The 26447-nt window shown below is 39.0% G+C and overlaps 1 protein-coding gene across 1 annotated transcript in view; it reads right to left on the reverse strand.

The window, feature by feature from the left end:
• CUBN (cubilin) overlaps window positions 1–26447 on the reverse strand; it is a 289660-nt gene that overhangs the window by 38890 nt on the left and 224323 nt on the right. The window contains exons 54-58 of the mRNA XM_060192232.1: window positions 24901–25088; window positions 14903–15059; window positions 10219–10368; window positions 5277–5477; window positions 2093–2222 (exon numbers count right to left, since the gene is read on the reverse strand). Of these exons, the coding sequence (XP_060048215.1) occupies window positions 2093–2222; window positions 5277–5477; window positions 10219–10368; window positions 14903–15059; window positions 24901–25088 (826 nt within the window). The remainder of the gene's footprint in view (window positions 1–2092; window positions 2223–5276; window positions 5478–10218; window positions 10369–14902; window positions 15060–24900; window positions 25089–26447) is intronic.

Here is a 26447-nt window from a genome sequence, read left to right on the forward strand (position 1 = left end):
TTTATGGGGAAAATGCTAATTTAAAAGTAGAAGAAATTCTGGGTCTAGAATTATGGGTCTTAAGTCAGTTCTCATTCTTAGTGAGTTTCTTCTTGCAGGTAAAGTACAACACAACAATCAGATTATGGCACATGCTGTAAGTATGCCCACAAAATTAAAACAAATCAAAACAAATCAGCAAGAGCTGCAGTTTCCTTTAAGGACCACATTATAGACCACTAGAGGTCTGGTACAGGCTCCAAATCAGACTTGATGAGAAATATTTTACAGTCAGAGGAACCCACTGAAATAGAAGATCTCTGAGGCAAACTTCCATAGACATAAAGAGGGACACATGTAGTCGAAGCCTCAGTCCTATCAAGCTTCTATAAAAATACCTTGTTTTGGGGCCAGACAGTGGTGCACCTGGTTATTTACACACAGTACAATGTGTAAAGACCCAGGTTCAAGCCCCTGGTCCCCACCTGAAAGGGGAAAAGTTCAAAAGTGCTGAAGCAGGGCTGTAGGTTTCTCTCTGTCTCTTTCCCTCTCTATCTTGCCCTCTCCTCTCAATTTCTCTGTCTCTATCCAATAATAAATAAATAAAAATATTTGAAAAATAAAATATCTTGTTTCGTTGAGAACCATACCAACTTTCAGAGTTTTGGGCTGTATGATACATATCACATAAACGTATGTGTTAGGACCTTATTGTCTTAGATGAAAATAATTTTCATCTTTATCACTGTGGAGAACTGGAGGATGTATTCCTTCAAACAGCCTTATTGGGAATAAGCAGGAGTAGTGGAGAATGTTACCTGGGAAGTAAGAAGCCTTGCACAGCACCAGTGTAAAATGTTCTGATAATTTAATAAAAATAATTTTTTCACCCCCAGTGTCACTATTATGAGGAAATGTGGATTTACAGAGTTGTCAATAGAGGGGTGCATTTCTCTGTTTTCCCAAGACAGATGTCAGTACCTCTCACCTTCATCAAACTGTCATTCTCCACAGCAGGGCAAATAGTTAAAAAAAATCTTCGTCCTTAGGAAGACAGCGTACGACCAGACTTCCCTGGACAGACAACCCCACCAATGTGTCCTGGAGCTCCACTTCCCCAGAGCTCTGCCCCACTGGGGAAAGAGAGAGACAGGCTGGGAGTATGGATCAATCTGTCAATGCCCATGTTCAGCAGGGAAGCAATTACAGAAGCCAGACCTTCAACCTTCTGTATCTCACAATGACCTTGGGCCCATACTCCCGGAGGGTTAAAGAATAGGAAAGCTATCAGGGGAGGGGATGGGATACAGAGTTCAGGTGGTGGGAATTGTGTGGAGTTGTACCCCCTCTTATCCTATGGATTAGTCAATGTTTCCTTTGTATAAATAAAAAACAAAACCAAAAACAAACCTGAAGGCGGAAAGCTTTGCAAGTGGTGAAGCAGTGCTGCAGGTGTCTCTGTCTCTCTCCCTATCACACCCTTCCTTCTTGATTTCTGGCTGTCTTTATCCAATAAATAAATAAAGATCATTTTAAAAAAGGAAAGAAAGAAGAGGAGAATAATAACAACATACTTAGGGAAGAAAATCTAATATGGATTCAACTATTTTTTTTGTTGAATAGTATATCACTTTGTGGAAATTTGCCCCATCTCAGTTTTCTTACCAGCAAAATGAAATTAATAATATAGACCTTATATAACTATGTTAAGACTTAAATAAGGGGCTATGGAAGGTGTAAGGCAAAGTTTCATTTGCATAAGTGGCAATGAATGGAAGCTGCTTTCTCCACACCTTTTGATTTCCTGATAGATACAGAATTTTACGACTTATAGATGAAATTCCTGAAAAAATATATAAAAATTTAAACTTGTGGAGTATCAGCTTTACCCCTTTGATCACTACTGACTTGCGTGAAGGATAGGTAGATATTAGCATTCAGAAGTCACATTCTCCTACTAGATTCCCTGGTAATTCTGCAATATATCACATTGTTTCTTCAAGAGTCCCTAGTATTCCTCCAATGAAAGCAGAATTCTCCATCATAAAGGAACATTCATTCTATAAGTGGAGTTGTAGCAACTTTCTAAAGACGACAAATAAGCCTTACATACTTGAGTTGAATCACTCTGTCTTGTCTCACGGTGATGTTGTACAAGCAGTACATGTCGTTAGGGTAATTTGAATATGAGTAGGCAGGGCTCTTGAGGACTCCCATGGAGAAGTTGAAGACACCACCACAGGCTGCCAGGAGAGTATGTATAGAAGGGCTATTACTCATTGCATGGAAAAATAACTTAAAGATATTCTTTATTATTATTCCTTTTCTCATAAGATATATTATTTGTTTTAAAGCAACTTCACTACTATGCCCTTTTATCTTAAAGATATTCTTTATTATTATTCCTTTTCTCATAAGATATATTATTTGTTTTAAAGCAACTTCACTACTATGCCCTTTTATCATAAGGGAAGAGGGAAAAATATTTTAAGGCACATCTTGGATTGAAACTGGTCTGAGTTTAATCAATCATCAGAGGGAAAATAATGAGAAAGAACATTTTGTTTGTTGGATGTCATTGACATTTCCTGTATTTGGCTGACAGGTTGAGAGGGGTAGAAGTGCTATTTGGAAGCTCAGAAAAGCCTTTCAGAGTCCAAGGCATGTTATGGGCACAGATGTACATGGAAGGACGTACTCTGGAAATCTCTCATAGAGATATGAGTCTCCTTGATCAAATACTAAATGTTATACTGTGAAGTGTTCGTAATCATATTTGGATTTTTAAAAATTCTCTCTCATGGCACTCTCATTTGGTGTTGGGGTTTGATACCCCAATTTTGTGCTGTGGTTTGGTGTGAACCCTACTGGGTGAACTCTCTCCTGACCCCAGAACTGTGAAGTATTGTTTCCTCTGAGAGTTCAAATGTGCAACTCTTGGATCCTATGTGTTTCCATTTAGCTGTGAAACTGGTAAGGATGATATTTTTCCCTATGTGTTATTGGTCCTCAACACGAATGAAAGAGTGGGGTCCACTCTCCAACCTGATTCCAGCAATCAACAGCCAGAGCCCTTAGTTAACTCCCATTAGTTAATGAAACAATATATAGGAAAAAAAGATAAAACTATATTATAAGGAATATAAAATTAGGGGCCAGTTGGTGGTGCACCTGGTTAAGCATTCACATTACAGTGCTCAAGGACCCAGGTTTAAGCCCTTGGTCCCCACCTGCAGCAGGAAAGCTTCATGAGTGAAGTAGGGCTGCAGGTCCCCCCCCCCCTCTCTCCCTCCCTCCCTCCCCCTCTCTTCTCATTTTTTTTCTGTCTCTATCCAATAAAAATAAATCATTACAGAAGTGTTTCAAAAAAAAAAGAATATAAAATTATTATTACTGCTTGACTTTACATATCAAGAAAGTTATATCATGCTGCCTGTTGATGGAAAGTACCCTACTGCCACTACAGTGGGACAGTTCATGTTTATTTTATTTGAAAATTTTAAAAACATATTGAGATCAATATGTCTCAGTGCCATTTCTATGGTTAACATATTATCAGTGGGTATATTCCACTTCCATCTCCTAGGAAAGATAAATTACAGCTGTCGGTTAAGGCTATTTGTTTATCTTGATGTTATGGGCAAAGCTATTCTCTGTTTGCCTTAAGTATGCTCAGAACCCTGGTTGCATCTACAATGAATTAAATGTTAGATTTCTGAGGCTATTATTCTATTCCACCTTGTACACAATGATGTAGTCTCCAAAAGCTTATAAGTGCCTACATATATGTACAATGTCAGGGTTTGAGATCTAATATTAAGAGCACTCTAATATCAATAGACAAGTGGAGCTTTCAACACCATGTTTTAGGAAATCGAGGGCTTATAGAGTGAAACAATGTGAAACGGGGAAGCAACTCTCAAAGATTCTACTTGTGCAAAAGAATAAGACATTATTTTTTCTCTTTATTTAACAAACCAACTGAGAGGAGAGATGTTTACTGCTCAATTCTATTTTATTTGTGCCAAAAGACTACATAGCCACATATAATCATAGTTTACAAACGGGGGTTCAGACTCAGGCAGCAACTACTGTGACATGTGAAGGCTGTCATTTCCTGAGTAAGTCAACATTTTTGTCTTCTCCATGGATGAGATAAATAATCTGCTTGGAAGAGAATTATTTGACTTTTTTACTTTTTACAATTAATTTGGTCAAGCAAACAGAAAACAAAACTGCATGATGCATGTGACCATTTCATTAAAGTTGAGATGATATGGGAAAAGAGTTGTCAGTATACTAGACAATAGAGTTTGTTACTGAGGGAGAAATGACTACTAAACACAGAGAAATAGTCCAGTGACTCTAGTAAATATTAATCCAGCTAGCGACACAGGAGAAAAAGAGTGTGGTGTCTGTAAAGCATTTTGCTATACTCTTCACTTTGCCTTACACAGAGAACTTGCAAGTTGCAACACAGTTGAATACATAAACCTTGTTGTCCTTTAGGATAGTGCTGTTTGCATATTTCTAGAAAAACAAAGCCTTTCCTGCCAGAGGTCATAAGGCTCTTCTCTTAAAATTTTATAAACTGGGAGCTGGGCGGTAGCACAGTGGGTTAAGCACATATGGCGCAAAGCACAAGGACCAGCATAAGGATACTGATTTGAGGCCCTGGCTCCCCACCTGCAGGGGAGTTGATTCACAGGTGGTGAAGCAGGTCTGCAGGTGTCTATCTTTCTCTCACCCTCTCTGTTTTCCCCTCCTCTCTCCATTTCTCTCTGTCCTATCCAAAAATGACTACAACAATAACAATAACTACAACAATAAAACAAGGGTAACAAAAGGGAAATAAATAAATAAATAAAATACTTTAAAAACATTTTATAAACTTACGTAATATTTCCATTCAATGCAGCAAAGTGGTTTAGGAAAATGAAACAGTCATTTGCACAGTCCCAGAAAAAATGGCATCTTTATGTAAAATACAAACATCTCACGAATGCTTATTTTAACTTAAGTTATATTAAAATAAATCTCAATCTTCCAGTTGGTTTTTAATGAACAGTTTTAGACAATAGTCTAAACAATAATTTCACGAAGAAAAAAAGGACCTCTTCACTTCTTTTAGAGAAAAATGTCATCTTATTTTCATAGGACCATGCACCTAATTGATAATATCTTTCCCTTAAGTCTCTGAATCAAATTGGTAATTTATGAATCACAAGTAAATTCTGCATGAAAACCACTCAAGAAGACCCCAGCAAATTCTAAGCTACACCCACTGAGCTACTCACAGGTTTTCCTATAGAAAATCTTGAATCCAAAGTCTGTGGTGTGTGCGTTGGAGTAGAAGTTAAGGAGAACTGGACCGGAGAGGGTGATAGTGGACAGGGTCTCATCTCCACACACAGTGGCAAAAAGTGGAGCAGTGAAGCTGTAGCCCCGGATGATATGCAGACCATCATTATCGCAACCTCCAGTAATGGCTGAGCGAGCTGTGCAGAAACAGAAGCCACCAGCATTGTAATCAAAAGCAACACAGTGCTATGAACACTCATGCCGATGAAGAATTAAAATGAGAATCAAGGGATATTTTGCTAAATCATTATGAACCTTGGTTTCCTGATGAAAGGATAAATGTTCTAGTAACAAAATGAGGATAGGTATGAGAAATCAGGTAGGATTTCACAAGAGGTTAATTCCACTTTGAAATAACCCAAATTTTTCTTCCTTTATAAAATTAATTCTTTAATTCAATGAGTAGAAATAAGGGGTAATTTTTTGTCTTCCAAGATCACTCGGCAATATCTAAAATTACTTTGCTGTTAATCCCATTGTTCAACAGTTCCTTTTTACACCGTGTGATAAAAATACTGTCAAAATATTCCATGCATAAATACTTGCGGAGCCTTCTAATTTCATTAAAATATTTTTTCAAGATGGAGAGTGGTGGTGTACCTGGTTGAGTGCACACATTACAGTGCACAAAGACCCAGGTACAAGATCCCAGTCCCCATCTGCTGGGGAAAGCTTCACAAGTGGTAAAACAGTGCGGCAGCACTCTCCCCCCCCCAACTCAATTTCTCTCTGTCTCTATTCAAAATAAATAAATAATTGTTTTTTCAACATTTGAGTTACTGTTGCTAAAATAAAATTTTTCAGATTTACCAAGTGGCCTTAGGAAGTGTATCACCAGTTCACAATCACAGCACGTTGTGGCCTGACATTTCCCCAATACTTTACTAGTGTTTGTCCATTTCTGCTGTATTATCTTTGACTAAAAGAAACATTTTGAATTAATCAATTCTCTGTTTTAATGTAAAACTTTTGAAGACACTCAGAGAAATGCAAATAAAGACAACAGTGGGATACCACTTCAGGGTCTGGGTGGTGGCGCACCTGGTTGAGTGCACATGTTAAAAATGCACAAGGACTCAGTCCCCACCTTCAGCAGGAAAGCTTTGCAAATGGTGAAGCAGTGCTTCAGATGTCTTTCTTTTTCTCTGCCTCTCCATCTCCCACTACCCACTTGATTTCTAGCTGTCTCTATCCAATAAATAAAGATTAAAAAGAGACAGAGAGAAAGATCACTTCGCTGCTGTGAGAATTTCACACATCAGAAACAAAAGCAACAACAAATGCTGCAGAGGTTGTGGGGACAAAGAAACCCTCCTGCACTGCTGGTGGGAATGTAAATTGCTCCACATCTGTGCAGAGAAGTCTGGAGAACTCTCAGAAGGCTTACAGTTATTAAGAATGATAAAGCTGTTCCCACACTTATAGACATCTATTTTTTTTTTACAAGGGGCCCAAACTTTTAAATGGAATCTTTTCAACAAATGGTGCTGGGAACATTGCATTGAAATCTGCAGAAATGAAACTGAACCACTACATTCATCGCACAAAAAAGTAATCTCCAAATGGATCAAGGACTTAGATGTTAGACCAGAAACTATCAAATACTTAGAGGAAATTATTTTTAGCACTCTTTTCCATGTAAATTTTATAGGCATCTTCAATGATACAAATTCAATTGCAAGGAAGACTAAAACAAAAATAAGCCAATGGGACTACCTTAAATTACAAAGCTTCTGCACAACAAAAGAAACCACCAACCAAACAAAGAGACTCCTTCCAGAATGGGAGAAGATCTTTACATGCCATACAAAAGACTAATAACCAAAATATACAAAGAACTCACCAAACTCAGCAACGACATCAACAACAAAACAAACAAAAAATTACCCCATTCTAAAATGGGGAGAGGATATGAACAGAATATTCACCAAGAAGAGATTCAGAATGCCAACAAACATGAAAAATTGCTCCAAGTCACTGATTGTCAGAGAAATGCAATAAGACAACAATGAGATACCACTTCACTCTGAGGTATAGGAATGTCACACATCAGAAAAGGTAGCAGCAACAAATTCTGGAGAGGTTGTTGGGACAAAGGAACTCTACTGCACTGATGGTGGGAATGTAAATTGGCCCAACCCCTGTGAAGAGCAGTCTGGAGAACTCTCAGAAGGCTAGAAAGGGACCTATACTATAACTGGACAATTCCTCTCCTCAGGGGTATATCCTAAGGAACCAAACACACCCATTAAAAAAGAACTGTGTTGGGGGTCGGGCGGTGGCGCAGTGGGTTAAGCGCACGTGGCGCAATGCGCAGGGACCGGCGTAAGGATCCCGGTTCCAGCCCCCGGCTCCCCACCTGCAGGGGAGTCGCTTCACAGGCGGTGAAGCAGGTCTGCAGGTGTCTTTCCCTCCCCCTCTCTCTCTGTCTTCCCCTCCTCTCTCCATTTCTCTCTGTCCTATCCAACAACAAAGCAACGTCAACAATGGCAATAATAACCACAACGAGGCTGCAACAACTAGGGCAACAAAAAGGGGGAAAAATGGCCTCCAGGAGCGGTGGATTCATGGTGCAGGCACCGAGCCCAGCAATAAGCCTGGAGGAAAAAAAAAAAAACTGTGTATACCTGTGTTCAAAGCAACACAATTTGTAATAGCCAAAATGTGGAAGCAATCCAGGTTTCCAACAATAGATGAGTAGTTGAGTAAATTGTGGCATATATACACAATGGAATATTACTCAGCTATAAAAATGGCGAATTCACCTTCTTCACCTTGGACAGAGCTTGAAGAAATCATGTTAAGTGAGATAAGCCAGAGGAGAAGGATGAATATGGGATTATTTCACTCATAGTCAGAAGTTAAAAAATAAGAACAGAAAGGGGAAACCTAAGGCAGAACTTGGACTGGGTGGGGAGCAGGGGCTTGAACTGAGATCCTTGTGCTTAGTACTATGTAAGCTTAATCCGGTGCAGCACTGCCTGGCCCTCCTCTTTGTTTCTCTTTATCTGAGACTGAAATGGAAAAAAAAAACTTGGATTCCTTTATGTAAACTGCTTTTATTCTCCTGATACTACAGATATATACATATGTATCATGAACATCTTTTATTTTTGTGCTAGGAATTGCTGAAAAATTACATTTTATTCCATATTCCATTTTTACTGTGACAAACATAAATTTCACTTGACATCTTCCAGCAAACATGTCAGAAACTGCAATTTGGAGAGATGGAGGAAAAGGAGGTCATATAAAAAGGATAAAGCAAGGAAGGCATTGTTTGATTTATCACTATAAGAGTACTGGCTTGTCATTTTATTTTTGTAAAACATAAATTTCTCATATGCTGAATACTGTAAAACATTTTGTAAAGTGTAACTTTTCATTGCCAAAGGAAACCAACACAGATAGCAGAGAATTTTAATTATGCAGAAGTAGCTTAACAAGTCTACAGATTAACTTTGGGAATGAAATATTAACTTAAAATATTAACATGATTGCACAATAGAAAATACCCATCTACTCAAAAGGATTTTTTTCTTTCATGTCAGAATATCTGTTGGATATCAGCATGTGCTATAAAGGTACAATGCCATGTCCTTGAAATTTAATAGCTTTGTAAATCAATGACAAGTCAATTAAAACAATCAAGCTGTGTCTATTATAGTCAGAGCTCAGTTCCAACCACTAGCTTCACAGTTCATTTTGCCAATAGTTCATTCCCTGGAACTGGGAAGTGAGCCATAGTGATGCTGTGGTAGCAATTCCCCAATCCCAATGAATCTGATGATGAACAAGAGAGAAGAGCTTTGAAGGGTTTCTGTGGCAATGTCTAGTAAAAACAGAGTGCAGCTACTGACAAATTTCCAATAATTAATTCAGTCAATCAACATTTATTGGGTGCCTACTTTGACTCAGCAAGAGCTTTTCTTGCTGGTCTGCCAGTGTGTACATGTATGTAAGTATGTACATACAAATACACATATTGGTGTAGAGTGTGGACATAAATGAACTAAAGCTATTACCAATATGTAGTACATTTCAGATGTATTTTCTTTAAGCAACATATGTGATGTTTGTGTTCCTTTTTGCACTTTTGGGTGGAATGTATAGAAGGTACATGTTTCCAGCCTTTAGGTTCATGATTAGTCAACAATTTGTTTGGCTTTATATGTTAAGTCTTCTTTCAGCCACTAGGTTCCAAATGTTACCATTATGCCAACCTGACTTCCCTGGAAAGATGATCCCACCAACGTGTCCTACAGCTCTGCTTCCCCAGAGCTCTGCCCCACTAGGGAAAGAGAGAGACAGACTGAGAGTATGGATTGACCTGTCAATGCCCATGTTCAGCAGGGAAGCAATTATAGAAGCCAGACCTTCCACCTTCTGCATCCCTCAATGACTTTGGGTCCAAACTCCCAGAGGATTAAAAAGCAGGAAAGCTATCGGGGTAGCCCATGTTCTGTAGGGAAGCAATTACAGAAGCCAGACCTTCTACCTTCTGTGCCCCATAATGACCCTGGGTCTATACTCCGAGATGGATAAAAAATAGGAAAGCTATCAGGGGAGGGGATGGATATGAAGTTCTGGTGGTGGGAATTATGTGGAGTTGTACCCCTCTTAACCTATGTTTTTTGTCAGTATTTCCTTTTATAAATAAAAACAAATAAATAAATAAAAAGGGAAAACAAAAATAAATAAATAAAAAAAAGAATGTACATGTTTCTTAAAATATCAGATAGGAACTTTAATCAAGTTTATATCAAATATATACTACAATATTTTAAATATTTTTTCAGAGTGGAAATTTTAGACTCTTTTCCTTTACTTGCCATTCATCCCTTTGTCAACAGCCAGTTGTAATAAGAATAAACTCACCTTCCAAATGGAATGAGACAAAATCCAAGAAGATCAGAGACTCGGTGTCAGCCTCTATGATATATGTACAGTTCATACTGTTGTCATATTTCTTTGGGTAGTTTGGAGAAACAATGTAACCTGAAGTGTCAGTGAAATTACATCCACATCCTATGTAAGAAGAAAAGGACATTATTAGAATATTTGATCTCACATGTAGATCTATTTTTTAACCAGTGGAGAAAACACCAAAATTTCCAGAGATGGTCTCTGAAATACTCAAAACGGGGGAAAAAAACAGTAACTAAAGAGGCTGGTTTAAAAGTAAATCATGCATGCAGAATGAAAATATTGTGTTTTATTTACTTTTTAGAAAATGCTTCAGATAGTTGGGTTAAGCAGTAGGTAGAAATTTTATCATAAGTCCACTGTGAGTCACTTAGCTTTAAGATATTAAAGAAAAAAATAACCTGGGAAGGACATCTAGGTTACATGAAGAAATAAAACTGGCTTACAACTTAATGGTTCTAAAATATCTTATTATGTTACTATAAAACTATGTTAAACATTTCAAATGCCATTGTGATCTGACCATCAAGTTGTAAAAAAAAGATAGTCTGACTATAAAAATAAGCATTTTTAAAAAAGTCGTTTACTAATCCTATCTCATCAAATTCTTGAACAAATTTCTAATGTCTAAAGTAAAGAGAATTACATTTTCACTAAAATGACATTTGTTTACATGTAACTACTAATTAATCCATGTTGCTCCATGAGTTATCAAATAAGGTATCAGTATCCTCTTAAACTGGCATTAGAACACACACACAGTTACACAAATAAATGCAAATATAAATATTAAGTGAACCCGGGAAGGATTAAGCCTGGAGCTATTGATCATTACTTCATTCACGCTATCCTCACCCTTTTATTCATGTCTGAAATGCCTTTTCATTGCACTATTTCTGCTAATTCTTTTCATTAAACTTTCCTCTAAGCAATGGTTTGCAAGTAACACGTACTGCATTTTACTCAGTCAGCACACATCATTCCTTCTAAACTTTGAAAATTGCTCCATTTCTTCAAACTAGTTTATGACTAGAATAGGCCTATGTAATTATGAATTACATGCCTAGTAGTTTTTGGCTTTAACTTCAACTTTTAAAGGTGACAAGCTGAAAAAGAAGCGTAACAAAATGCAATATTTGTAAGATTTTGCTTTAAGGCCATATATTTTCAGTTGTCTGTATTATGAGTACTATCCTATGCAATAAACATTTTTGCAGGTCTTTAAAAATAATTTTAGGAAAGAACAAAGATAATGCATCTGACAGTACAATCATAGGAAACTGCACACACACACACACACACACACACACACACACACACACACCAAGAAACAATTACAAGAATCTACTGGGACTTCCCGAGGCAGAGCTAGGAGCAGCAACAGATCTGTTTCTCTCTCTTCTCTTCTCCAGGATCAACTAGGAATACCAAAGGAGACTACCTGGTACCAAATCAAGACAGGACTAGAACAACTTCAGGAACCCACCAAATCACTGGTGAGTGCAAACACGTGTGGCTGGTGGACAGAGAGGACCCTAGGGAGAGTTTAAGTGACTGGTAACAGTCCAGCAGTTTATCAATTGAGACAACACCTCCAGTCTGTTCCACCAAAAAAGGGACAGGGGAAGGGAGGAGAGGACTCCCCTGAGACTCACCAAGTGCAACTCTGAGTCTCCATTGCTACAGCCCTCAGAATCTGGAGCAGCTGCAGGGAGGCCGTGGGCTGACACCAGGGGACAGAGAACTAACCAGGAAACCCAGGAGAAGACCTATACCTAGGTGCCATAGCAGTGGGGGGGTGTGAAAGTCTCTTTGCATAACCACTGGATTATCTCTGCCACACCCTGCTTTATCTATTGGTCAGGAGTTAGTGATTAAGCTAAGAAGCCTACTTATAGTTTTAACCCTTCAGGCTCCCATAGCCTATAGGCATGAAAAAGCACAAAAGAAGCTTTTAAGCCACTGAGCTCCAAATCAGGGATAAAATATTGTTGAAACAACTATTATCTTCCACAACTGTGAACCCTTTAATTACCTTACTTAGACACAAGTCAATCTAGGCAAGAGTGATCAGTAATTTGAAAAGTACTGAGAGAGGGAACTCATAACATAATATATAAAATGGTTAAACCAACAAGAAGAAATATTGGAGAAATGAACCAGGACAAGAGTCCAGCTAAAAGCCCCCCAAAGGGCAAAGCACAAAATAATGAGGTCAACATCCAAACATTAGCTAAGGAAATAATCACAGGAGTGAGTAAAGAGTTTGAAAGAATTGTCATCAGAAATACAGAAACAAAAAATGAGACTCTGGAAGAAAACACTAATTACCTCACAGTTATTAGAGAGCTGAAAGCTTAAATAACTGAGCTAAGAACACAACTAGCTGAACAAACTAAAATAGTATCAGAACAGGGTAACAAAATAGATGAACTCCAGAAAACAGAGAGGGGAGAGAGAATAGAATCAATGAGGCTGAAGACAGAATTAGTAAGATTGAGGACAAATTAGAGACAGCTAAAGAAGAAGTCAGAGATCTCAAAAAGAGATTAAGAGATACTGAAAACAGCAACAGAGACATGGGATGACTTCAAAAGAAATAATATATGCATTATTGCCTTACCAGAAGAAGAAAGAGAGAGAGGAAGAAAGCATTCTGGCCATAATAGCTGAAAACTTCTCTAGTCTAGACAACATCAAAGACATAAAGATTCAAGAAGCCCAGAGGGTCCCAAACATAATTAGCCCAGACTTAAAGACACCCAGGCACATCATATTTAGAATGGAAAGGAATAAGGATAAAGAAAGGATCCTGAAGGTTGCAAGAGAAAAACCAAGAGTCACCTACAGAGGAAAGCCCATAAGAATAGCAGCAGAATTCTCCACATAAACACTATAGGCCCGAAGAGAATGACAAGATATCTATCAAGTACTCAATGAGAAAGGCTTTAAACCAAGAATACTGTATCCTGCTAGACTGTAATTCAGACTAGATGGAGGCATAAAAACCTTCTCAGACAAGAAACAGTTGAAGGAATCAACTATCACCAAGCCTGCCCTGAAAGAAGTTCTGAAAGGCCTCCTATAAACAGTCAGACCACAATAAATAGGCCATATATCATAACACTAAAAATCTACAAGAATGGTGTTAAAATATCTTCAGTCTTTCATATCAATAAATGTCAATGGCCTGAACCCACCTATTGAAAGACACAGAGTAGGAAGATGGATCAGAAAACACAACCCAACAATATGTTGTCTACAGGAAACCCACCTAACTCAACAAGATAAACACAGACTCAAAGTGAAAGGATGGAATGTCATACATCAGAAAAGGTAACAGCAGCAAATGCTGGAGAGGTTGTGGGGTCAAAGGAACCCTCCTACACTGCTGATGGGAATGTCAGTTGGTTCAACCTCTGTGGAGCACAGTCTGGAGAACTCTCAGAAGGCTAGAAATGGACCTACACTATGATCCTGCAATTTCTCTCCTGGGGATAGATCCTAAGGAACCCAACACACTCATCCAAAAAAATCTGTGTACACATATGCTGAGCAAATTGTGATACACACACACACACACACACACACACACACACACACACATACACACACACACACTGGAATACTACTCAGCTATAAAAAATGGTGACTTCACTGTTTTCAGCCAATCTTGGATGGACCTTGAAAAATTCATGTCAAGCGAAATAAGTCAGAAACAGAAGGATGAATATGGGATGATCTCTCTCTCAGGCAGAAGTTGAAAAATAAGATCAGAAAAGAAAACAAAAGTAGAACCTGAACTGGAATTGGCATATTGCACCAAAGTAAAAGACTCTGGGGTGGGTGGGTATGGAGAATACAGATCCAAGAAGGATGACAGAGGACCTAGTAGGGGTTGTATTGTTATATGGAAAACTGAGAAATGTTATGCATGTACAAACTATTGTATTTACTGTTGAATATAAAACATTCATTCCCCAATAAAGAAATTAAAAGAATCTACTGATGTCCCTAAATGAATGTATTGCATTTGCAGACTTTTAAGTTAGTTACTTTATTATGAACATATTGTACTGCCATCCTTGAATGCCATAGCTGGAAAGAATTTTTCAACAGAATCAAGTTGGTTATACTCTGCAGTGTTCTGAGACAAACTATATGAACACTTGCTACAGTCTTCACCCTACAGTGTGATAAGAAAGGTCTTGAAAGTAAAAGAGAAGAAGTGGATTCTAAAGTTTACTGAGCATGAGAATCGCCTGGTAAGATCTAAAACATAAAAGTCCCCTCACACAGAAACTTTGAATTCAGACAGATTTGGGGTAAAGCCCAACAATAACTGCAATTTTGTATTTTTTATAGCCCCAGGGGATCTCAGTGTGAGTTGTGCATGCAGCCTCTCCAGGTATCCTGGTGCCTACTACATCCTCCTGAGCTGCCTAATTCCTGCTCCACTCAGATGATCTGTGCTCATTCTTAGATGCTGACTAGTGGCACAGAGGCCTTAACCATCATTTCTTAAATCACTTGCTGTTAAGTTCAGTCCCCCCAACTCCATGCAGGCCCCCAAGTTTGCATGTGGGAGCCAGTCCTTTGTAGAGGACCTCTCAGTCTAGTTTCTAGTGATACTTACGGCTTACAAAGGATGCAGAGAAGCCCTGAGCTGGTGCTTCCTGGGATTGGAACACAGCAGTGAAAGCATTTCTCGGAGTGATGATGGTACTCGGGGCCACATTTCCACAACTTGAAGCCAACAGGGCTCTGTCAGCCTCCTCAGTTCCTGCCCACACCTAGCAGAACCAGAAACAAGACTTAATGCTCATAGGTGTTTCCTTGCTAATATTCTGACATGTTTACACTGGCTAATAGTGCTATTCTGGTACATGAAACACTAAGTATAATTGTAAACAAACTATCTGAAACTATCTGCAATGTTTTATTATAAGAATTGTTTAAACAAAAGTTTTATTATTATTATTATTATCTTTATTTATTTGATAGAGACAACCAGAAATGAAGAGGAGGGAAGAGGAAGAGAGACAGACACTTGCAGCACTGCTTCACCACTTGTACTCCTGCAGGTGGGGACTAGAGGCTTGAACCTGGGTCCTTGTGCATTGTTGCATGCATGCTCAACCAGGTGGACCACCACCCAGTCCACAGGAATTATTTAAATCTGTGTTACAATCTTCTATTCTTGAATCTTCCAAAAAGATTATGTTCATTTTAAGTAGCTAACAGTGAGTTTTGAGAAGGTTAATCTCTACCCACTTTTCTTTTAATGACCGAATCTAGTTAAGAGTATGAGGTGTTAAGGGAGACAATGACTATAATTGAGGTGCTTATCATTTATACTGGATAGCTGGCAAATGACGGGGCGCAAAGAGACGATATTTAGCAGAAGGAAATGTCAGGCTGAGCTTCACTGACGGGAGACAGACGACCAGGGACTCATGGCTGAGCTGTATGCAGTATCTCTTTATTTATGCTGGACGCAGCACAATCTAAGCCTAGCTAAACTAAACTAAAACTAACTAAAACGAACAATGCTGTCCTTATATATATATACTTTCCAAGTAGGGTGTGAACAGGATGTGACATAGAGAGGGTGGAGAGAAAAGTGACTGGTGAAAATCAGGTGTGACAAGGAGAGGGGACAGAGCAGGCGAGAATTCTATCACTGAACCACCAATGCCCTGGAGGGAGGGTGGTGCTTTATGTAAATGTAAAAGTGATTTATGTCAATAGACCGCAGCTTTGAGTGGGATCAAATCAATAGCATACAGGCATACCGGTGCTTAGTTAAGCAGAAGCCAGGGGGAGCTGGCATACTACCCAACAAGGAAAGCCCATGGAAACAAATGCACTGATGAAGTGTGAAGAAAGTAAATGTGAATTCCAGGGGTTGAGGAGTAGCCTGCCAAGTAGAGTGCATGCTTTCCTACACACACTTCTTGGGTTGCAGCCTTGGCACCACAATACTAGGAAGACTAAATGCTATGTGCTACGTGGTCTCTACCTCTTTCTATCTCTGTTGAGAGTCACAAGAAAATAAAAGTCCACACTGGGAGACAATGAAATTGCACATGAGAGAGACCTTCATAACCCCTTCCCCAAAATACTAGCTATTAAGTCCAAGCATACATGTAATTATCATATATGGTATAAATCATAGAGGACTTTCTGGAAGTGCCTGGGTGCTAAGGTTCATACTGAAGGAAGAAGGTTCAGTCACTATACATGAAAGACTGGGGAGCACTCTCTAGTAGACTTGTGCTGTCATTAAATGTTTATACCACTTTAAGAGAAGTAACTGAAACACTCATTTAAACAGAAAAGTTTCCAGGGATAAATTGTAAGCATCAAAATTTCAAATCAAATCAATTCTAATTGGCCTAGGGGAGAACATTAACCATAGGGTCACAGGTGCAAAATCCCTATTAAGAGACCACTTGTAACAGAGCTGTTGATTGTTTATAATAAGGGGCTCTACCTGACCTGGTGAGTGGGGAATCTATGTGAAGTAAACAAGACTTGACACAGCTAGTTCACAGAACATAAATAATACCCAGGAAGGCGTGGGGATACAACCTGCCACAGGTCTGGGTAATTGTCCTGAGAGTAGCAAGGAGCCAGTGGAAGACTTTAGGCACCATGAGTTTCGATTTGAGGAAAATATTATAGTGTGGATTATGGGAGCAGGGGCAAATGCTAGAAGAAGAATGGGAGCAGGGGGAGAGAAAGCTGGAAGATGAAGTACAACTCTCCAGGTGTGTAACTCACTGTTAAGTCACTAGAGGAAAGCACTGCTACTTGGTAACGAATACACATTCTTGGAGCAGAAGACCATCAGGCTTGTTTAACCAGGGAAGAAACCCTTGGTTTAATGAGTCTCAGTGGAGAGTAACTGTGCCCTCCCTGGGGGGGTGGAAATGTCTTGAGGCATCTGTGACTGGAACATTTGGTATATGTGGGTAGCATGTAGAGGGCACAGACAAGGGATGCTGGTGACATCCTATAAAGTGCAGGACATTGCACACCACTAAGAACTGCCTTGTCCATGAAAGCACCAAGGTTTGTATCCATCTTATTAGACCAGTCAACATTTCCTTCTCTAAAAGTTATCAAAATCACTCATTCTGAATATATCATTTCCAGGAATATTACTGAGATAAAACACTAAAACATCCAGCCATTAAAAATATTTCCATATCAGCCCCTAGGAAGCAGTGTGAAATAGCACCAATTTATAGGGCTGATTTAATATTTCTCAGCTCTTTAAGCCTGTTGGTATTCTTCATAGTGGTTTGGTCCCCTTCCCCCCCCATCTCTAGTTGATTGTGGTTTAGTCCTGCTAGTTTGGCAGGCCCGCTTGTCCCAGCCCCAGGAAGGAACCCAGACAGAGTTCCAGAGTGACAGAGTTCGAGTTCTTGACGCCGCCACAGGGGAAGGAGGCAGGAGAGTTCTGTTTGGTGATTAGTTTGGGTTAGTTTATGAATCGTTGTTTCTGAATAAAGAAATACAGCTTCCCTGCCTAGCCGTGTGTCTCTGGTCGTCTCTGTTACCCGCCCGTGAAGCTAACCCGGCCAGCTGGAGCCTCCAAAAATAAACAAGCCCATATCATCTCAATTACTTTCAAACACTGGGCATCCAGCTGTTAGTCATCTTGAATGAAGTCAAGTTATATTTGCCAGTTATTAGACAGGGGAGGTGCCTGGCACTGGAGCTATTGAGAACTAAGATGCAAACATTCTACCAGATACTTAAAATTAGTGAAAGGTCTGGGAAAGAAATACATATTCTCAATTTTCCTTAATGTTCACACCTCTCTTAACTATTCAGAGAAATGGTGTACAGAAGTTTTCTATCTACAAATTATAAAATTATAAACATAACATACTGAGATACAGACATCTACATATACTATTTTTATAACCAGTACTGAAAAAACAAAATGATAAGCTGAAACTTGAAAAGTATCTCAAGTTCTGAGAATTGTGAGAGCCTGAAAGTAGCTCACCCTCTAGAGTATACATACACTTTATAATCAAGAGGACCCAGTCTGAGCCCACAGTCACCACATGGGAGCACCATGCAAAGAGCAAGATTCAAGAGAAGTAGAGCAGTGTCGTGGTATCTCTCCTCCTCCTCCTCCTCCTCCTCCTCCTCCTCCTCCTCCTCCTCCTCTCTCTCTCTCTCCCTCTCCCTCTCCCTCTCCCTCTCCCTCTCCCTCTCCCTCTCCCTCTCCCTCTCCCTCTCCCTCTCCCTTTCTCTCCCTCTCTCTTGCTTTCTGTCTCTTACACACTACTTATAAAAAAGGAAAAAGCCCACCAGAGTGGTGGCAAAGCCCTGGTGCAAGGAAACAAACACAATTAGAAGAACTTCAAGTTTATCACTAAAAAGCTTTAGTAATGCTCAAGTGCTTATTCATTTCTGGAGCCATGAGTTAGGGATTTACATCTTTACCTTTTGACTCAAGGGCACAAGTGTTGTGATGGTGATAATAATATGGAGTTATTAAATACTCCTGGTGGTCTTCTCTATCATGAAGTCATTTCATGAACTGTACAGCACAGAAATCACTGACAGATTTCGTCAGATCTACAGAGTGCCATGAAGTTTCTATCAAGTCAAAAACTTTCTGTTCTCTTCCTTAAGCTTTTATATAATTCAGCTTGACTACACACGATACTGTACTACTCCTAAAGAAACAATATTTCCTAAGAGAATTTCACTTCTAGTGGATCCATCTCACCACTGTCACTGGTCATCTCCATCAGGAACAACATAATGGGCCCCTTTGTGGGCCCCTATAAGACCTTGTCCTCAATGTGGATTTTAAAAAAAAAGGGGGGTAGGGAATGTTCCATTCTCTTAAGGGAGGTTGGATAACATACTCTACCTATCACCCAAGGATGATGGATCCTGAAATATTGCAGCCTGGAATATTCCTAGCCGTGACCACAGAATGCAAGCTCAGACCTACAGGGATGCAAAGGTTAATAGGCTCCTGTGCTGAATTTGGACCTAACATCAAATTGATGGGGTTTATAGTTAACAATATTTATATACTTTTCCCATACTTGGGAGCTACTTTTTTCCCTGATCCAGTTTTCTAGTTCTTTTTTCCAATTATGACACCATCTCCCCAGACAGTAACTTAGGCCACCTGTATGTTAGATGTCAAGCTCAGACAAAAACTAGTAAAGTCATAGGCCCCTTGGAATATACCTAAAATAAACCTACTAGCTTTTCCCAAAATGGAGACCCCACATTTTCATTTGCAATATTCTTGTCTTTAGGTTCATGATTAGTCAACAATTTGTTCTTTCTGCCTTATATCTTAACTCTTTTTCAGTCACCAGGTTCCAGATGCTACCATGATGCCAACCTGACTTCCCTGGGCAGACTACCCCACCAAGGTGTCTGGAGCCCCATCTCCCCAGATCCCTACCCCACTAGGGAAAGAGAGAGATAAGAGACAGACTGGGAGTATGGATTGACCTGTCAACACCCATGTTCAGCAGGATCAACCTGTGAAAAAACCCATGTTCAGCAGAAATTACAGAATCCAGACCTTCCACCTTCTGCACCCCATAATGATCCTGGGTCCATACTCCCAGAGGGACAAACAACAGGAAAACTTTCAAAAGAGGGGACTGGATATGGAGTTCTGGTGGTGGGACTTATATGGAATTGTACCCCTCTTATCCTATGGTCTTATCAATACTTCCATTTTATAAATAAATAAATATTTAAAAAAAGAATTTCAGTTTCACATGAGGTTGTGAGATACAGTATACAGAAGCTTCTGTGCACACTTTGAAGCTTCTTCCCCCAACATGGATATAGTACTAAACTAAAACATGGTCTCATAACCAGGATATTGATGCAATCTGGCACCTTACTCAGTTTCCCACTTTACTTGTATTGGAAAGTGGGGGCCTGTTCAAGTACTTACAATTTATATACCACCACACTCAAAAAACTGAACCATTTCAACACCACCAGGACCCCTTGAGTGGCCTTTTAGGGTCACACAACTCTCTCCCATATTTTCATTTCTAATCTCCAGATACTTATGCTCTACTTCCAAATATTTTCATTTCAAAAAATTATATAGCTGTAGCAATAAAGAATGGAATCTTTGGAGATTGGTTTCATTTTATTACTTTCTGCTTTCTGCTTTGAGAGATATTTTTCAGTGATCATTCTTTTTGTATTTGTAGATAAATCTGCTTTTATTAATGTCAATGTCAAAATTAATTTTCTAACTTATCAGCTTTCACAGGAAGATTCTTCTCTCTCTCTCTCTCTCTCTCTCTCCCTCTCTCTCCCTCTGTCTCCCTCTCTGTCTCTCTGTCTCCCTCCCTCCTTCCCTTCTATCTCCAGATCCTGATGGAATTATAGTTCAGAACTCTCTGGTCATCTCCCCCTAACATTTACCCCTCTGGTTATCTGGTTTTCTTTTCCATATGGTATAAGTGCCTGATTATTTGTCCAAATGTTAGTTTGTCAACAGTCCATCTGTTGACACCTTACTATGTATGTACTAAATAATGACTTAGCCTGTCACATTCAAAGGGAGAGTGGGACTGATTTGGTGACTACTACAAATCAAGCTGTCATGAATATTTGATACCAGATTTTGTGCAGACATGATCTCCATTTCTCTGGGATAAATGTCCAACAGTATAATTGTTGGATCTTATGGTTAGTGCACACTTAATTTTGTTGTTGTTTTTAAATTATCTTTATTTATTTATTTTTTTGGATAGAAACAGCCCGAAATCGAGAGGGAAGGAGGAGATAGACAGAGAGACACCTGCAGACCTGCTTCACCACTCGCAAAGCTTTCCCCCTGCAGGTGGGGGCCAGGGACTCAAACCCGGGTCCTTTCACAGTGTGACATGTCGCTCAACCAGGTGCGCCACCACCCGGCTCCGCACACTTAGTTTTATAAGAAATTGGCAAATGATTTCTCAGAATGGTTGTAACATGTTATATTCACACTAGCAATGAATAAATAGCACAGAAATTTGTGTGTTCACTGTATTTAATTTGGCCTTTCTGATAAATATGTAGTGATATCTAATTGTGGTTTTAATTATCATTTCCTCTAAAAGATAGTGATGTTGCGAACCTTTGAATGTGTTTATTTACAACCTGTATACCATCTTCCATGAAACATATATCCACATTCCCTTTGCCTATTTTGTTTTGCTCAAGTCCTACCTGGATTTTTTGCATTTTTACTAGTGAGGAGTTCTCTGTGTATATTAGTCTGTCATTAAAGATGTGGCTTGTAAATATTTTCTCTTATTGTGTAGCTTTTCATCCTCTTTACAGAAGCATCCATAAAACAAGTGATTTTTCACTGTGATGAAGTAAAACTTACCCATTATTTGATTATTTCCTTTTATGATTTTTTTTTGTCTCCAGGGTTATTGCTGGGGCTCAGTGCATGTACTATGAATCCACTGCTCCTGAAGGCTATTTTTTCCCTTTTGTTACCCTTGTTGTTTATCATTGTTTTATTATTATTATTGTTGTTGTTGGATAGGACAGAGATAAATTGAGAGAGGAGGGGAAGACTGAGAGGGGGAAAGATAAACACCTGCAGACCTGCTTCACCGCTTATGAAGTGACCCCCTGCAGGTGGGGAGCCAGGGGCTTGAACAGGAATCCTTATACTGGTCTGTGTGCTTCGCGCCATGTGTGTTTAACCCACTGTGCTACTGTCTACCCAGTGGATCACTCTTTTGATCTTTAGTCTCAGAGCTCTTTGCCTATCTCTAGGTTCTAGCTTTTTTCTACTATGCTTTCCCATAAAACTTTATCACTTTATATTTTACATTTCATTCTATTTTGAACTTTGAGTTGATTTCAGCTTCACATGAAGTTGTGAGATAAAGTACACAGAAGCTTCTGCACACACTTTGAAGCTTCCCCCAACATGGATCTATTGCCTAAGGTTAGTTATTGTAACTGGGCCATTTTTGCTAACTCTACCCAAATGCCTCAGTATTTCTTGGTAGAAATAAGATTCAAAAGACTGAGAAACATATGAAAAAAAATGTTCCAAGTTTCTGATTGTCAGAGAAATGCAAATAAAGACAACAATGAGATACCACTTCACTCCTGTGAGAATGGCATACATCAGAAAAAAGGTAACAGCAGCAAATGCTGGAGAGGTTGTGGGGTCAAAGGAACCCTCCTACACTGCTGGTGGGAATGTAAATTGGTCCAGCCTCTGTGGAGCACAGTCTGGAGAACTCTCAGAAGGCTAGAAATGGACCTACACTATGATCCTGCAATTTCTCTCCCGGGGATAGATCCTAAGGAACCCAACACACCCATCCAAAAAAATCTGTGTACACATATGTTCTTGGCAGCACAATTTGTAATAGCCAAAAGTTGGAAGCAACCCAGATGTCCAACAACAGATGAGCAGATGAGTGGCTGAGCAAGTTGTGGTAGATATGGTGTGTGTGTGTGTGTGTGTGTGTGTGTGTGTGTGTGTGTGTGTGTGTGTGTGTGTGTGTGTATGTGTATATGAATACTACTCAGCTATATAAAACGGTGACCTCACTGTTTTCAGCCGATCTTGGATGGACCTTGAAAAATTCATGATAAGTGAAATAAGTCAGAAACAGAAGGATGAATATGGGATGATCTCACTCTCAGGCAGAAGTTGAAAAAGATTAGAAGAGAAAACACAAGTAGAACCTGAACTGGAATTGGCATATTGCATCAAAGTAAAAGACACTGGGGTGGGTGGGTGGGGAGAATACAGGTCCAAAAAGGATGACAGAGGATCTAGTGGGGGTTGTATTGTTATGTGGAAAACTGAGAAATGTTATGCATGTACAAACTATTGTATTTACTATCAACTGTAAAACATTAATCCTCTAATAAAGAATTTTTTAAAAGCAAGCAAACATCAATAACAATAACAACAAAATAGGAGCCTCAGACAAATAAGGGAAAAGGTACTAGACATTGAAGGAAAAAGGCCACTGGGTTTGGGCAGATCTCTCAATAGATCTTCTTTGCCAATGGCTTTGGCCGCCCTTACATGAGAGGAGCTCCCATGCAATCCTGAGGAGCAATAACTATTACAGATAATTTTTCAGTATCCATCTCTGAAATTGAATTTTACAGTTGAAGAACAAGCAAGACTTTACATAAGTCAATACATTGATGTTGACCTAGTTCAGGATAAAGAAGTTGTTTCATCAAAAAAATAATAATAAAGTGATGATGAAAAGTAAATAGTGAGTATATTTTATTTTCATTTAGTAAAAAATATTTTTTATGTCTTAATGTAATAAGTGCTTATTTTTTATGAGTTATGCAGGGAGAAAGAGACCAGAGTTCCACTCGGGCATATGCAGTATAAGGGACTGAATCTGTGCTTCATGTATGCAAGCCCCGTGCCCTACCACTCTCTCAACTGTTAAATGTATTCCATTATACATACATCTTATATGGGATTTTTATTCAATCACTGAATATGGATCAACTATATATAAAATATGATCTAAGAAATGATGGGAAAATTAAAAAGCTGACAATAAAAACCACTCTTCATTACATCATTTTATATTCTAAGTACTGAGCACTATTTCTATTTTTATATAGTATTACTTCTAATGCTTAAAGTAGTCCTATTAAAATTGGAATTGTTTCCTCTGTGTTTGGGTAATTTAAACTTCTAATATTTCACTAGCTCATAGGGGATAAGCAGGTGGTAAGTGCAATAGATGTAAATGAAGTACAGGCTAATGTGAACTTAAGCAGCCTCTTGGTAATACAATATATAAAGTGCAAAACAGCACAGGTGAGATTAATTTACAATAAAGCCATCAGTATCATACATCAGTGAAAGTGAGGTCTTCCTAACCTTACAGAGTGACACTCCCACTCACAGTCCCACAGTCATCATTTTTCATGGTTTTCACACCGTCTTTTCAATTAAAACTTAAGGTTGAAAGCTAGCATATAGCTCTAATCAGAAGGAAGGAAGAAGAGACACCTTCAGCACTGCTACATGCTTTTGAAGCTTCCATCTTCCCCTCCAAAAGTGGGACCAAGGGGCTAAACCTGTATGCTTACTCTACCAGGTATGCCACTGTTTAAAGCATGAAAAATGAAAAAGCTCAAATAGCCTTCAAGAGGCAAATGACCAAACAAACTGCAGTACACACATTCTAAGGAATACAGTTCCCCAATAAAAACAAATTATTTTTGTCTGTTATACTTTATATTTATTTTGTCCTTGGGGATCTATTAGTAAAAGAGAGAAAAGAAAAGCAGGGAAACAAACAGAACCCTGACCTTCTCTCTTTCTTTTTTATTTCTACTGAAAGGAATAACTAGAAGTGCTTCTGAGAATTTAATAAGGCTAGAAAACACTTCTTCATTAAATAACATTGCCTGTGCATTAGCAAATGAAAAGTCAAAGGGCAATTTTAACTCCTCATCCAGCTGAGGTCTCTCATATTTTCCTCTAAGAAATCCAAGCAGAAAAACTGTCCTTTTCTAACTTTAAGAGACAAGTCACTCTAGCCTAGATGTTTGTTTATGCTAGTGAAATCAGTTTGGCTTGAGTTTGACAAGTGCACGAACCTTCACGAAGCTGTCCCGACACTGTCCATCACCACTGGGGATGCGGAAGTTACCGTCAAAGCTGATCTCCAGGTGTTTGCTTTCGTGAGTAATGACTGTCCAGGAACACCTGCTGTTTTCGGGAAAGGTCTGGGGCCAGTGAGGGGACTTGATTGTGCCATTGTCTGAGTGAAGTATTCCTCCACAGCCTGAAAAGTTACCAGGGAAGAAGTCATGAATTTGCTAGATAAAGAATAACTGTGGCAACTCAAGACTTCCTCCGAAGACTCATCTCTAAATGTAAGCTTCAGCTCTCCATACTTGAGTCACAGGCCTTCAGGGCAGGTATATAAGAGTGCTCAATGAACATAAAGCACACTGAATCCAGGGGAAACTTTAGCTGTTACTGTTTGTTACACCTGTTTTGTTGTACTGAACTCATTTAAAACTACTAATCCATACTATATAGTAGAAAGCTTTCTTTCCCAGTTTTAAACAATAACAATATCTTTTGTTTATTTTTGCGTGTAATTTGTGTTATCAGGGGTATCAGCATTTTTATTTTTTAGATAGAAAAGAGACAGAGACTTTAAGAGGGAGAGAGGGGCACCCACATCTATGGACATCTAATCTTTGACAAAGGTGCCCAGACTATTAAATGGGGAAAGCAGAGTCTCTTCAACAAATGGTGTTGGAAAAAATGGGTTGAAACATGCAGAAGAATGAAACTGAACCACTATATTTTACTAAATACAAAAGTAAATGCCAAGTGGATCAAGGACTTGGATGTTAGACCACAAACTATCAGATACTTAGAGGAAAATATTGGCAGAACTCTTTTCTGCATAAATTTTAAATACATCTTCAGTGAAACAAATCCAATTACAAAGAAGACTAAGACAAGCATAAACCTATGGGACTACATCAAATTAAAAAGCTTCTGCATAGCTAAAGAAACTACTACCCAAACCAAGAGACCCCTCACAGATGGGGTCTCTCACAAATGGAAGAAGATCCTTACATGCCATACATCAGACAAGAGGCTAATAATCAGAATATATAAAGAACTTGCAAATCTCAACAACAAGAAAACAAATAACCCCATCCAAAAATGGGTGGAGGACATGGACAGAATATTCACCATAGAAGAGATGAAAAAGGCCTAGAAACACATGAAAAAAATGTTCCAAGTCTCTGATAGTCAGAAAATGCAAATAAAGACAACAATGAGATACCACTTCACTTCTGTGAGAATGTCATACATCAGAAAAAAGGTAACAGCAGCAAATGCTGGAGAGGTTGTGGGGTCAAAGGAACCCTCCTACACTGCTGGTGGGAATGTAAATTGGTCCAGCCTCTGTGGAGCACAGTCTGGAGAACTCTCAGAAGGCTAGAAATGGACCTACCCTATGACCCTGCAATTTCTCTCCTGGGGATAGATCCTAAGGAACCCAACACACCCATCCAAAAAGATCTGTGCACACATATGTTCTTGGCAGCACAATTTGTAATAGCCAAAAGCTGGAAGCAACCCAGATGTCCAACAACAGATGAGTGGCCGAGCAAGT

This window comes from Erinaceus europaeus, chromosome 6, assembly GCF_950295315.1.
Source record: "Erinaceus europaeus chromosome 6, mEriEur2.1, whole genome shotgun sequence".
In the NCBI taxonomy this organism is placed as follows: domain Eukaryota; kingdom Metazoa; phylum Chordata; class Mammalia; order Eulipotyphla; family Erinaceidae; genus Erinaceus; species Erinaceus europaeus.